The 14,553-nt window shown below is 38.5% G+C and overlaps 1 protein-coding gene and 1 long non-coding RNA gene across 2 annotated transcripts in view; both read left to right on the top strand.

The window, feature by feature from the left end:
* Nucleotides 1-10,877, top strand: part of ARAP3 (ArfGAP with RhoGAP domain, ankyrin repeat and PH domain 3) — a 178,058-nt gene extending 167,181 nt beyond the window's left edge. The window contains exons 32-34 of the mRNA XM_026683190.2: nucleotides 8,051-8,188; nucleotides 8,717-8,755; nucleotides 9,911-10,877. Of these exons, the coding sequence (XP_026538975.2) occupies nucleotides 8,051-8,188; nucleotides 8,717-8,755; nucleotides 9,911-10,357 (624 nt within the window). The 3' untranslated portion in view covers nucleotides 10,358-10,877. The remainder of the gene's footprint in view (nucleotides 1-8,050; nucleotides 8,189-8,716; nucleotides 8,756-9,910) is intronic.
* A 1,733-nt stretch (nucleotides 10,878-12,610) lies between these two features.
* Nucleotides 12,611-13,794, top strand: LOC148131361 (uncharacterized). The gene is made up of 2 exons (XR_015748743.1): nucleotides 12,611-12,879; nucleotides 12,913-13,794. It is a non-coding gene; the product is annotated as an uncharacterized LOC148131361 (long non-coding RNA).
* The last annotated feature ends 759 nt before the right edge of the window (nucleotides 13,795-14,553 follow it).

The following is a 14,553-nucleotide window of genomic DNA, read 5'->3' as shown; positions in this document are numbered from 1 at the left end:
CCTACAACCATTCTTCATATGTTTTTATCTCCAGGCCTTTAATCATCTTACCTGCTCTTCTTTGTACTTTTTCCCAAATCTCAACATCTTTTTTGTAAATATGATGACCAAAACTGGATGCAATATTTCAGGTGTGGCCTTACTAAGGCTTTATAAAGTAGTACTTTATGTGGTTTTGATTCTATGCCTCTGTTTATACAACAAACGATTGTATTAGCTTTTTTGGCTGCTGCTGCATACTGCTAGCTCATGTTTAAGTGGTCATCCACTAGGACTCCAAGGTTCCTCTCACAGTTACTGTTTTGGAGCCTGGGTTTGCCTATTCTGTACTTGTACCTAGGTGTAAAACCTTGCTTTTCTCCACATTAAATTTCATGCTGTTGGATAAAGTGTTCAAGTGTTCCAAGATCTTTTTGGATCCTGAGCTTGTCTTTTAGGGTGTTGGTTATTCCTGCCAGCTTAATGTCATCTGCAAATTTTATGAGTTCCCCTTCTATTCCCTTTTCTAAGTGATTTATGAAGATATTGAAGAGTACTGGACTTAAGATGAAACCTTGTGGTACCCCACTGCTTACTTCCCTCCATGTAGATATAGTACATTTAAGGACTACTCATTGAGTACAGTTTGTCAGCCAGTTACAAACCTATTTGGTGGTGATTCCATTTATCTCACCCTTTTTCTAGTTTATCACCTAGAAGTATATTGTGATCTATTTTGTCGAATGCCTTGCTGAAGTGTAAATATACTATGCCCACAGCATTTAGCTAATTTAGTCACTTTGTCAAAAAATAAAATAAGATTGGTTTGGCATGATTTGCTTTTTAACAAAGCCATGCTGGCTACTAGTTATGATTTTATTTGTTTCTAGATGTTCACAAATCTTTTTTCATTGGTCAACTAGTTACAAATACATCTGATGATGATGCTGTCTATCCCATAATTTTCTATTTTACCAAGAAACAGGCTATGGTCTAATTTGTCAAAAGCCTTATTGAAGTCCATGTTTACTGCATCCACAAATGGTCTGCTCATTTAGTTATTTTGTCAAAGAATGCAACAAGGTTTATCTGGCATATGTTTGTTACTAACATATGCTGGCATCTAGTAATAGCTTTGCTTGCTTCTAGTTGTTCACAGATCTGTTACTTGTTTATTTTTTCCAGGATCTTCCAGGTATTGATGGCAGGTTGATTGGTCTGCATTCTTTTATCCATTTCCCCCCCTTTTGAAGATGGTAACTACACCAGCTTTTTTCCAGTCTTCTAGTAGTAGTAGTAGTAGTAGTAGTAGTTCCCCAGTGCTCCAGGATCTTTGAAAAATATGGTTCAGAAAGGAGTGGAGCTTCCTGATGTTACCAGTCACAGGGAACGCAGCTCTGCAATTCCTGTGCTGGCTTCTCCCTGTTTGTAGCAGAGGTGGTATTCAGCAGGTTCTGACCAGTTCTGGAGAACTGGTAGTGGAAATTTTGAGTAGTTCGGAGAACCAGCAAATACCACCTTTGACTGGAGATTTTACAGTATCCTTCTCCTGCCATGCCCACCAAGCCATACCTACAGAAATGGTAGTAAAAAAATGTGAATCCCAGCACTGGTTTGTGGGCTCCGAAAGGAGCCAAAGCTGCCTTGTAGGGGTGGCGAAGCTAAGGAGGAGCGCTCTGAGAGGTCGCAGGTTCGTAACTCTCCTGCTGAACCCTGGGGCTTTTTCTGTCTATGCCACGACAAGGAGAAGAGGCAGTCTAAGATGGCTGCTAAGAAGCTGGGACAGCAGATGATCATCTAAGCCAGGGATCCTCAAACTTTTAAATCAGAGGGCCAATTCACAATGCCACAGAGTGTTGGGGGGGCCGGACCATCTGGGTGGGCATAGCTAGGTGGTCATGTGACTGGGTGGACATGGCCAATTTAGCAGTCCATTTTGCCTTTGTCCTTGCTGTACTTGCTCAACCCAAGGAATCTATTTACTAGGAGACCAGACTACTTTTTTGAATTATTTGAGATTACAGGGCTTTTAAGCCTGAAGGGGAATTCACAAACTGATTTGTTTTTTTCCACACTTGTGCATGTGTATATACGCACACATGAATATCTACCAAAATTGTTCAGCAACCAATTTGGTGGATGTACTTTATATATGGCAAGAATCAAAGCGGTGGGTGAATTCTTCTTCAAGCATTATACTGCGGTTGCATTTGAATTAGTGTTAGTCAACTTCAGCTAATTTTGAAAAAGCTAGGAGACATGGATCAGGAGCTGAAAAACATCCTGAAAGGCCGTTTTAAACGTGTTTTTAAAGACTTTTAAAGTGCTACTTTACAATCTGGCAGCAGAGCTGCTTTTCAAACCAGCAGCAGCCCTCCCCATCTCACCCACCGGAGTTCACCTTCTTTCTTGCTACTTGGTTGGTTGCCTTGAGATTTATCTAAAAATTGGTCTTCCTGCTCCCTCCCTGTTTTAGTTTAAAGCCCTTCAGATAAGGCCAGCCAGTTGGATTAACCAATTAACCAGTCGAACAGCTTGCTTTCAGAAATTGTGAGAACTCCATCACTGGAAGTTTTTAATAAGAGACTAGACAGTCACTTATTTGAAATAGCATAGGTTTTCCTGCTTGAGCAGGGGGCTGGACTAGAAGGTCTCCAAGGTCCCTTCCAAATTCTGTCCTCTTCTGTTCTGCTTTGCTCTGCTCTGCTCTATTATACTCTACTATACCAGTTGGTTTCCAAATGCATTTTTCTCCGTTCTTGTGAGGTGTAGCCGATCTGCTGCCAGAAGCCCCACACCCTCCAATGCAGGTATTGTAGACAGTGGTCTAGGAATCCAAAGTTCCAATGTTCTCTCAAACAGCCCTATTCCTTAAGCCAGTATTTTACTTCAAAAGTTCAGCATTCCCTGATTTATTTTATAAATTTTAATTAAAATTTTATAATTAAAAATTATAACATTTAAAAACGAACTTTTTATTTTAAAAGTTTAATTTAAATAAGTTATTTTTATGAAGCTTGGGTTTATGGAGGGTTTTAAACTCTTGCAATTAATGCTGAATTAATATTTAAAAGTAAATGTTACTCCTCAGCTCCTCTTATGACTAGTATAGAAAAAAAATTGTGGAGACTTCCGGTTTGTCGGCTTCGCGGCGGCAGGGATTTGCGAAGCTGCGCGATCCCTGCCGCGCTAGCCGCTTGGGGCTCCGACCCAGACGGGTGCGGAGCTAGGCTGCCCTGCAGGGCAGCTGAAGGTAGGGGGGATCCAGAGAAGGGTGTGGGGTGTTGCAGACCCCTCCCGGCCGGCAGAACCCCCTTTTCCCAGGAAGGTGCAGCGGCGGTCCGTAATGGCCGCCACAAAGAAGCGGGCAGCCGGGTAAGAATGCGCAGGAGGAAGTGGAGAAAGTGCTTGAGAGGAGAAAGTTTTTCTTGGCTCCTAGGACTCTAAGACATATTTAATAAAATTCCTGAAAAGTATGACTTTCTGAATAATACCTGCCAGAAGAGGAAAAAAGCGGCTGTTTGATGGTGCTGAAAGGATAGCTTTCCCTCTTTTCCTACGGAATAAATAACTGGATATTAAGAAACCTATTTTTTTAGGTGAAAATTGGTTTTAAGCGATGAGTGGGAAGAGAGAGGATTAAAAAGAAAATATTTGTATGCTAAGACTTTGTTGGAGCAGATGCCTTAAGGATTTGAAGATTAGAAGATATTGCAATAAGATTTTAAACAGATTTGGACTTTCTTTCTCTTTGATTGATATTACCCCAGAAGGAGAAAGTGAGAACTCTGCCTTGGTTTGGACTGACTGATAACTTTGGGACTGTTTTATTTTTTTTTTATTTTCTTTTGAATATTCTGGTTGTTGTAAGAAGAAAGAAGGGGAAAAGAAAAGAAAAGATTTATAATGGCTCTTTCTGTTGAGGAACTAAGAAAAGAATATGAACAAGCAAAAAAAAATGGCAAAGATGGTGTGGAAGAAGCTTTCCTTTTTTAGAAATGGCACTTACTAACTATCAACAAACATTACAACAGATGAAGACAGCAGAGGAACAAGAAAGAAAGGAAGGAGCCATTTTTAATGAATCTCAGAATTTGATCAAGAAAGAAGGAAGAGAGAAAAGAAGAAAACTAAAGGACTTAAGATCTAAAAAAACATTTAAGAAAGGGAAAAATAAGGTGCAAAACCAATATGATGATAATAAACAAAAGGGAAAAGGAATACGACAGAGAAGGGAAGCCGGTAAGGCAGAGGTTAGAAGAAGGGGGGTAGAAAGGTTTGTTGGGAGAAGAAAGGAAGGAAAAGGTGGAGAAAAGCTACAATGTTTTGAAATTAAATGGAAAAAATAAATTTTTATGGATAATGGATAAAGTATAATTTTTTTTAAAAAAAAAAAAGATTTTGCAAGGTACATAAGATGAGATGGTAGTATTGTAATGGTTTAAGAGTTGATAAGAGATTAAAATGTTAAAATGTTTAAAAATGATTGGCTTTAAAATTTAATAATAGGGAGGTTTAGAATACTGTTTTAATTAAAGAGTTTAATAAGATTATGGTATTGATGTTATTATAAAATTTTTATTATAGTATTTTTTTTAATATTTGGATTTATTGTCTAATTATGTACTTAATTATTTTGGATGTATTAGTTAGATAGAATGTACCAAGCAAAATCGGATTGGGTATTGGATATTATTTTAAAGATTAATTTGACTAGCTTAGGGGGAGATAGAAAGGCATCATACTCTGATTAATGATTTCAGGAGAAACTTATTTTCTTCTTTTTATAAGGAATGAGACAAAGGGATGATAAAAATGGACAAAAGATACAAATATAATGATTCAAACTAAGATGATTAATTAAGATAGAATTAAGAAGGGTGAAATATGTGGAGAAGTTAATATAGAAGGCTTAGAATGGTAAATAAAATAAGTAATGATATGTAAGATGAGCATGAATATAATTGAAGTCCATGAAGAGAGAGACACCTGGGTCCAAGTTACTTTCCAAAAAGATTTTTTTATGTTTTGTGTGTTGTGTGTATATGTTTTTTTGGGGGAGAATTAGTAAAAACTTGTAGAAATATAGAATGAGAATAATGGTAACAAAGTCAGAAAGAAATAGATGAAATAATAATAATGATATTGAATAAGAGTAAAAGAGAAGTAAAGAGAAATTGAATAAGAGGTTTTGGTATGTTAAATGGAAATGGTTTAAAACAGAATCATAATTTATCTGACTTGTTAAATTTACAATGAAAAAAGGTTTAAACATGTAATGAACTGATAATTTGTGTGTTTTAAAAATTAATAAAACTTGTTTTAAAAAAAAAAGATTGTGTTCCTCAGAGGGAAGAAGAGAAAAAAATGCATAGAAAAAAAGAAATTATATACAGTGATATCTCAGTACTCAACTGCTTTGAAAGTCATTGAATTAGGTACTTAATGCATTTTGAGATGAAATTTTTGTCTGGGTACTCATCGCTTGGTACTCAATGTGCAAGCTAGAACTTGTTGGTGTTGGTTGTCTCATGACTCACTGCCCTTTCCAGCTGAAACAAAGGGTCACATGTTAGTCACACAACAGCTCTTGGTCCTATGCAGATCCCCTAGCAATCTTATCTTAACTTCTGTAATCATTTTGTGATTTTTATGCTTTTTTTCTAATCATGGATCCTAAGAAAATGACACAGATAGCACTGACCAAAAAAAATTACTTTGCAAATAATAAGCAAATATGAGAGTGATATTCACATTAGCGATCTTGCTAGGGAATACAGTATGCCTAGAATAACAATCTCCACCAGTATTAAGAATAAAGAGGCAATTAAAAAGGCTGATGGTAGGAAAGGAGTTAAAGCAGTGACAAAGGAGCATTCCCAAACATTCCAGGAAGTTAAAAAACTGATATTAATTTGGATAAATGAGAAGCAGCTGACGGGTGACAGTGTGTCAAAATACATGATATGTGAAAAAACAAAACAGTTGCATGTCGATCGTTTGAAAAACAAATTGGGAACAAGTGGCGAGTGTTGACGTTTTTAAAGCTAGCCACGGTTGTTTGATTTAAAAAAAAAAAAAAAGACTGGCATCCATAGCGTTGTGAGGCAAGGCAGCAAGTGCTAATAAAAAGGTTGTTGATGAATTCATCCATGAAGCACTGAGAAGCTGCAGGAACTACAGGAGAAGCAACAAGAGGTGGCTAAAGAGATTTCTTCAGGGGAAGAGAAGATAAGGGAGGATGTCCCTAGTTCCTTGATTTAGAAATGTGTGCAAAATGGGCGGAAGTTCAAAACTGTGGAGAAGTACCATCTGGAAAAAATGCTAACAAGTAAAAATGTGAATTTATCCAATGACCAAACAATTTCACTTTCGAGGAATTCTGAAAAGAAGACAGAAGCAGTCCTCATTGGATAAGTTTTTAGTGAAAGTGACAAAAAGTGTGTCAGACTCAGAACCTGTGATGAAGTTGAAAAAAGGCAGAAAAGAGAAAGAATACCTGAAGTGCAAGTGCCTGATAGTAGGGGAGGGTATTGGAGGGGAACTCTCCTTCCAAGCAGCAGTACATGCAAACTCTCCTCTTCACTGCTCTCCTCCCACTATCCCTATAATTATTTCCCCAGATGAAGAGGGAGAGCTGACTTCAGAGGAGAGCTGGGGGAATATCAGGAAGATGGCAAGGTCTCTATTCACTCTGAGCAGGGAGGGGCCAGGAATCTTTCACATGAGATGACTCCACCTGCTGTACCTCCAATGTGATATATGCTATATTCTGCCAGCAATGCCCCACAGGATTCTGCATTGGAGAAACAGGACAAACTTTGCACCAAAGAATTAATGAATATATAAAAATTCAAACCAAGGAAATTAATAGCAAGCGTTTTAACTTCCTGGGACATACAATTATAGATCTCAAGGTATCTATTTTGTAACAAAAAAACTATACTTATTAGCCCCACTAGATAATGACCAGAAAATCAAGTCCATGGGAGGACTAAAACTACAGGGGAATGACCAAATGAATGTCTGGCTGGAGAGGGGAGATGCAGCTGTACTAGAGGCTCAGATACCCAGTCAGAAGCACAGGGTGGAAAGGATCACACCTGTAGCCAGTCAGCAGGAATGAAAAGGAACCACCTCCTCCCCCAGATCCTAGAACACATAGGGGCTGAACAGAGGGAGTCAGCAAGGCTATTCATGAGGCAGCAGCCTTGTCCCTCCTAGTGTGTTACACTGGTGCATGCCTGTTTAGCCCAACACATGGAGCAACGTGATGTCGAAACAATTGCCTGTTTTCTCTGCCTTGCATGTGTTCTAACTCTGACTCCAGTTTTCATGACTTCAGACTTGTGCTTCATGTGGCTGCATGTTTGGACTTCAGATTTGCTTTTCGGATTTTCGACTTGTACCTTGACATGGATATATCATATATAGACTCTGGATTGTGCCTGTGTGTGTGTGTGTGTGGACTTGCAGATTTGTGCCTTTACATGTAGACTTTACAGCCCTGCATCTATGTCGTGCAAACTTGAACTCAGGGCAATTTTGCAGTTGGTGTGAGTGTGACCTGTCTTAATAAAGTTTTTAAACTTCCCTATGAGTCTGTGCATGTGGACTGGAACAGGACAATCTCATTAGGACATGGCCTCTTCTCAGTACAGGTAAAGTGAAGTTTTTATTTTATTCAATCTAAGTACAGTATTCATTAAATTTTAGGGTTATTTCTCATGTAAAGTAATTATATACAACCGTATCTCCTTTTACTTATTGCCTTACAATGTGCATTTTTGGTTTGGGAATGTATTACATTTATTTACATTGTTTCTTATGGGAAAAATTGGTTTGATACTCATTTTTTGTGTCCATCATACATTATACCCCGAATTGATGGATGATCTGGTTGATGCTTAAAATTATTTAAGGACTATTTATAAAATCCAGAACTCAAGTGGGCAATCTCTGTACTCTAACACTATAAATAAGTGCATGAGAAGAAGAAATGAATAAGCAAGTCATGCTGTTGATGCTACTACCGGTAACAAAAAATATTTTTTTCCTGTCTTTCATGTAGCATGACAGAATCTGCCCAGTTCATCTACGTCGACGGTCTTCTTCTGACTTGACCAAGCCTGCGTTTGGCACCATGCCCCTGATTTCCCTACATGGAGACAGCAGTAATCCGGTCATGCTTTCTGTTAATCAAACCTTGGTAAGGTTCCACTTGGAAGCCAAACTTTTGAAACAAGAGCTAACTACAAAGTAGCACACAAGGCATATATTTTATTTATATCATGCAGTCATTTTGAGTTTATGTGGGCTCGAGGAACATCATTTTATTGTATGACATAATACGAAATTCATGTATTAAGTCAGTATGCAAACTGTTGTGTTGTCCTAATAGTCACTGGCAGGAACACTGTTTTTATGTTCCACCTTAATAAGTACTCCTTATCCATCAGCACCCCCACCATCCACTGCTCATGAAGCAAAAACCTACAGTTGATAATAAGCATTTAATTTATTCTTTTAAAGCAGGCCCTTTCTGACCAATATGTGACATAGATTTTAATCTTCAGCACATCTGTTGCATAACCTTCTTCACAAAGGATAGATTACCTTTCTTTCTTGTAAGAAGTATGTGCAGAAATTCTTCAGATTATGTCCTTTTATTTTCCTGCTTTTCTGTGGATAAATTATTACAGCTTCATCTGTCTACTTTTTCTTCTTTTTCATTCAGCATCGCTTACACACCCGAAGGATATTGTCCATGTTCTTTGTAAGTATTTGTTGATTTGTTAAAGCCATAGTTTGGTATATTATAAATTCCATATGAATTCTTACATTGGGGCTATGAAGGCAGCTCTTAAATCAGAAGTGCACAACTGGATATTCCTGAGCTACAAACAACTGTAGACATTTTGGGTGCAATTCCTAGAGCATCTAAAAAAATGGCTACACAATTGTATTTTTTAAATATGACTTAAAATGAAAACATTTACATGGAGAATAATTACACAAACAAACCACTCCTGAAAACTTGCCAAGAAAATTGCAGGGATATCCCCAGGCAGTCACCAGGAACCAAGACTGATTTGAATGTTCTGATTTGCCTTCAAGTAAAAAAAATATTTCAAAAAGCACTGAGGCCTTTTGTTAGAATCTAAAACACAAAACATAGCAAAAAGTAATTATTAGTTGATATCCAAAACACAAGGCCAAACAAACATTTTTATTAGTTTGGGTTGATCCCAAGCAGGGGTGGGATTCAAATTTTTTAACAACTGGTTCTGTGGGTGTGGCTTAGTTGGTGGGCGTGGCTTGGTGGTCATGTTATTGGCTGGGCGTGGCCAACTCAATATCACTCACATTGAGGCATGCATCTCCTCGCCTGGCCTCTCATGACTGTGGGGATGCTGTAAGTGTGAAAAATGATCATAAGTCACTTTTTTCGGTGCCATTGTAACTGAATGGTCACTCCACACAAGCAAAGTACCAGCAAAGGAGGGGAAAAAAACCTCCAGAGAGGTTTCTGAGACAGGAAGTCTAGTCCTGCCAAGAATGTAATAAAGGTTAACGGAGAGGCAGTTTCTGTAAGCAACACCAGAATGTTTCCTTCCTGCCTTCCATACAGGATTAGGTCAGTAATTTCTTCTAACAACCAGTTCTCCGAACTGCTTAGAATGTTAACAGCCGGTTCTAGCGAACAGGTGTGAACTGGTAGAATCCCACCCCGATCCCAAGTGTTCGTGCTGTCTACCTCAAGCCAATGCATAGATTTCTGAGTAGCTTGTTTGGCTCAGCCTGTACAATAAGATCCTCAACTGAAGCCCCAAAGTCAAAGCAGCCTATCATGAACACAGAATCTTTTTTCCCCTTTTTTACCTCGAGCCCAAAGAACAAATCTCACACTTTCTGTCTTGACCCCTTACAGCCAATGAAAATGCATCAAGAACAGCAGGAGCCAGCAGAGTCAGAGCCTGTCTATGAAGAGGTGGGCAGCTTTACAGACATGGATTTTCTGGAACCCACCCATTCCCTACTGCCTTGTGTGGATCAGGCTAAAAAACCAATTAGTTTTTCAGGTCAGTTGACATCCAGCATGCTGCCCCCTTGTTGGGTTCCCAGAGCATCTGGAATTGACTTAATAAAACCATGCTGCTTTGAGAGGACCTTTCAGATGGAATCAAATAAACAGAATCTCACTGATAGAATATCAGAACACAAAGTAATTCCAACTGTCTCTATAGATCAGCAGACTGGGCTGCCTCAAGCCCAGGTTGCCCTGGGTAAGAAAGTGGGCCAACATACTGCACTTCCAACCCTCCATCAGGAAAATCCAACTGAGGACAGTGAGACAAAGAAAAGCTTCCAAACTTGACTCACAAGACCTGATCATATATCTTCCAAAAGGAAAAAATAACAGATTCATATCACATTAGGAAAACAAGAATTTGTGTTGGAGAATGAGGCTTGTAAAGTAAAAGTGAGCTGAGCAGAAGGTCCCAATAATGACCCGGGGATCAGGGAGGGTAGTTACATCTGGGGCTACTGTAAGAATGAGGTAACTATAGCTAATTGTCCATCCTGAAAGTGCAGTATTAGAAATTCATTCTCATTTTCTCTTGCTTTTACACAGCTGTTTTTAATTCATAGTGTGGTGAGAGGTTGTGCTTTCATTTTTACATCTCTTTGATGATTATTTTCCCTTTTTGTTCTCTCCTCTGAACAACTTCCTGCTCACTGTTAGTCTCTATCCCCCATCTGAATATACTTTTCTTCTTTTCATGAGATACCATTACAGTCAAAAGGATAAGCATCCTACTCTTCCCTTACATTCATAAACTGTCAATCATCTCTGTACTTTGTGATTGTAAGGGAAGAGGAGAAAGAAGAATGAAGATAAAATTAAAATGGAAACTACATCTAGGTAGGCAGAACAGGACAACTTTTAGAAGCCATGTGTGGGAAAGGGGGAATGAAACATTTTGTTTTATTTTATTATTTTACTGTTAAATTTTATTTAAAAATAAAAATATTTGAAAATATTTTTCAATATTAATTATAAAATGTTCAATAGAAAATATAAAAGAACAACAAAATAAAACAAATTATACAAAAGCAAAAATTCAATTTTTAAAAATTCATTTTCCAGATTCACTACCCCAGAAGTTTCATGTAGCAGAAATAATTGAGCCCAAAACCTATCGTTAAGCAAGACAGTTGTTAAGTGAGTTTTGTCCCATGCTACGATCTTTCTTATCACAGTTGTTAAATGAATCACATGTAATCACAAGCAGTTGTTAAATTAGTAACACAGTTGTTAAGTCAATCTAGCTTCCCCGTTGATTGTCAGGTTGCAAAAGGTAATCACATGACCCTGGGACATGGCAACTGCCATAAATACATGCCAGTCGCCAAGCCTGTAAATTTTTATCATATGACCATGGGGCAATGGTTTTAAGTGTGAAAAACAATTATAAGTAACTTTTTTCAGTGCTGTTGTAACTTTATATGGTTACTAAACAAATAGTTGTAAGGACTACCTATATTAAAAATTGCTAATATGAATTAAAAGATAGAGATCAAATGAGATTAAAATTATCTTTCATTAAAGAACTATCCAATTGTATTTGGTGCTGTCTTAATTTTTCAACCAATACTATTTTCTACACCTTCAAATATAATTGTACTAAAAGAACAATGCAGTTTTCCAGTGTTTTTCAGTAATAATCCTGGTCACTAGAAACAAAAATTAATTTCTTCTATTGTCCTATTTTATTTTTTCTTTTAACAACCCCATAATCCTTTATTTGGGGTGGAATCAGGGGGACTGAATGGAGTTGAGCGTTTACTGGGTAGCCTTTCCTGATGCCTACACAGAGTTTGCAGCAGGCATTTTCTCTTTGTGCCCTATTGCAGTGGTCCCCAACCTTTTTTGTACCAGGGACCGGTTTCAAGCAGAAAATTTTTGCAAGGACCGGGGGAGAGAAGGAGGCTTGCTCTCTCGCTGCTCCACCATCCAAGGAAGAAACTGCTTCAAAGAAGCGGGGGCTTTTCCTGTCGCCGCAGCTATTCTGAAGCGCCCGTTTCACCCCACTCCCACCCGCCCGCAGCGCCCGCTTCAATCCACAGTGTCCCGTTCTGCCTGCCTGCCTGCCTGCCTTAGTTTCTGGTTGTTTGGGAGCAGCTTCGGCTGAGAATAATAACTATTCGCCTCTTTTACTCAGCCGAAGCTGTTCCGATTCAACCATTAACGAAGGCAGGCAGAACGGAGCACTGGGTTGAACCCAGCGCGGCGGCGGACGGGTGGGGGTGGGGGAAAAACGGGCGCTTCGGGGAAGCTGCGGCGACAGGAAAAGCCACCCCCCCCGGCTTCTTTGAAGCAGTTTCTTCCTGTGCTGGTGGAGGAGCGAGAGAGCGACTGAGAGAGCTGACCCAGAGAGAAGGACAGGCTTCGGTTGCTTCCTCCCTCCCCTTCTTTCATTTGTGTCCTTGATCCCCGATCCCAGCAGCATTCACCGAAGGTGAAGAAAGCCGCCATTTTTTTAAAAAAAAATTCTTTGCGGCCCGGTAGAGAGTGTTCCACGGCCCGGTACCGGTCCGCGGCCCGGTGGTTGAGGACCCCTGCCCTATTGAACTCTCAACCAGGGGTGGGATTCAACCGGTGTTACTACTGGTTCGATGACTATGTTTTGCGGGTGCACAGTGTTTGAAAAGCCACTTTTTTCCTGATTTTTCAACCTCAGCTGTGCCGCGCAAAGCAGCTGAGGTTGTAAAAGCAGGAAATAAAGGACAGGTAAGAGCCCGGCGGGCGGGTGGGCCAAACAGCAGCAAACACAGAACAGGTTCAGTGTCTGCTGCTCTTCAGAGCTACTGGTTCTATAGAACTGGGCAGAACTGGTAGCATCCCACCCCTGCTCTCAACCTTCCAAGTGAGCATCTTCACCTCTAGGCCATTACGGCATTCTTCATGATTTGACAGAACTGAACAATAAAGCTGTGCTAGCATTAATTGCCCAATATAGTAACATGTCTTCCCTTAAAAAAAAAAAAACTTTCAACCAAATGAATAAGTAAATGGCCATTGCTAACAGATGGGAATATGTATTAATTTAATGATCTTTTCCAACAAATTTAGAAAAATGTTTGCTTAGTATATTTGATGGCTATAATATAGCCTATAACTAATTATTGATAAATTTCCAAAGTCAGTTTAATAGTTACATCATGCACACTTCAAATCAAGTACAAATCCCAAGTCATTTCCTAACATTTTAAAGAGTTTAAAGACAATCCTTTGCATTCTATGTAAGTAGTAAGAGTAATACAAATTGTCTTTGATTTTAAGTGACATGGTATGCACTATTTTTACAACACTGCTTATGTTTTCTAATTGGGGTAAGCTCATGAGCTGAAGAAGAAAGGATTGAATTTATCTCATTTAAAATAGTTGAAATTTCAATTATACCATTCAGCAAACTATAATCAATAGAAGCTAACAGCCAAAGCTTGCGTCCTATAAAGTCTTCTATTGCCTCATTCCTTGAACAGTTTGTATTTATCCAGTGGAGGAAATATTGGGAATACATATTTTTTTTGGCCCTTGGAAAAGCCTACTTTAAGTGTTCTGCCAGGACTTTCCATGAGTCTGAAAGTCTGGGAAAGTCTGGGAAATTGTGTATTATGTATTTCTAATCCTAACTAAATTTTCCAGATACAGAAAAAAAAAGTTTGTAACCTTGCTTGTGTAAATCAATAAAATGTTTCTTTAAAATGTTTTTTCAGAAATAAAGATTTGTAAAATTCTTTTTATAAGAGAGAGACTTCTAACTGCTTCCAGAACATCTGAGTAACACTAGAAGAAGCTACAGGTGGCACTGTCTCATGTGCTTTGAATGAGGTTTTTAAAATGTATGCATCATACTGCCCTTGCCAAATTGGTCTAAATAATAACAAATGTGTCCAAACGCAGTTGAGCATGACCACCAGTCTGTTGAAGAGATGGAAGAGATGGAAGCCTCATTTGAGATCCAAAATGTGTAACTACTCTACTAGATGAGAGTAGCAATAAGGCTTATTTATTTATTTATTCATTTGTTTGTTTATTGTTTGTTTATTTATGTTTCTAATTATCCAATGCACTCAGATTCCAGATTTCCATTAAAAATTGTACTATTTTTTCTGTAAATAGTTGTACTTAAAAAAGACCAATAGGCTCACAGTTCTATGGTGGTGAGTTTAGTAAATGAAGAGGATATTATTTCAGAGAAAAGATTTCCTTTAATTTGTGAATTTAGCATTTACTCCAGAGGTGGTATTCAGCAGGTTCTGAGCAGTTCTGGAGAACTAATAGCGGAAATTTTGAGTAGTTCAGAGAACCGGCAAATGCTACCTCTGACTGGAGATTTTACAGTATCCTTCTCCTGCCATGCCCACCAAGCCATACCTACAGAAATGGTAGTAAAATTTTTTGAATCCCACTAAAACTGTGGACTGAAGAATTGCTATTCTTTAAAATGACCTCAAGATGCTTCTTTTGATTCATTTGTAGTCCATAGCCTAGGTGTTTAATTT

The sequence above is a fragment of the Notechis scutatus genome, chromosome 3 (assembly GCF_049901735.1).
Source record: "Notechis scutatus isolate UNSWTSFEM ecotype Mainland chromosome 3, rNotScu1.2, whole genome shotgun sequence".
NCBI classification, from domain to species: domain Eukaryota; kingdom Metazoa; phylum Chordata; class Lepidosauria; order Squamata; family Elapidae; genus Notechis; species Notechis scutatus.
The sequence above is the reverse complement of the archived record's forward strand: the minus strand, read 5'-3'. Positions and strand labels throughout refer to the sequence as shown.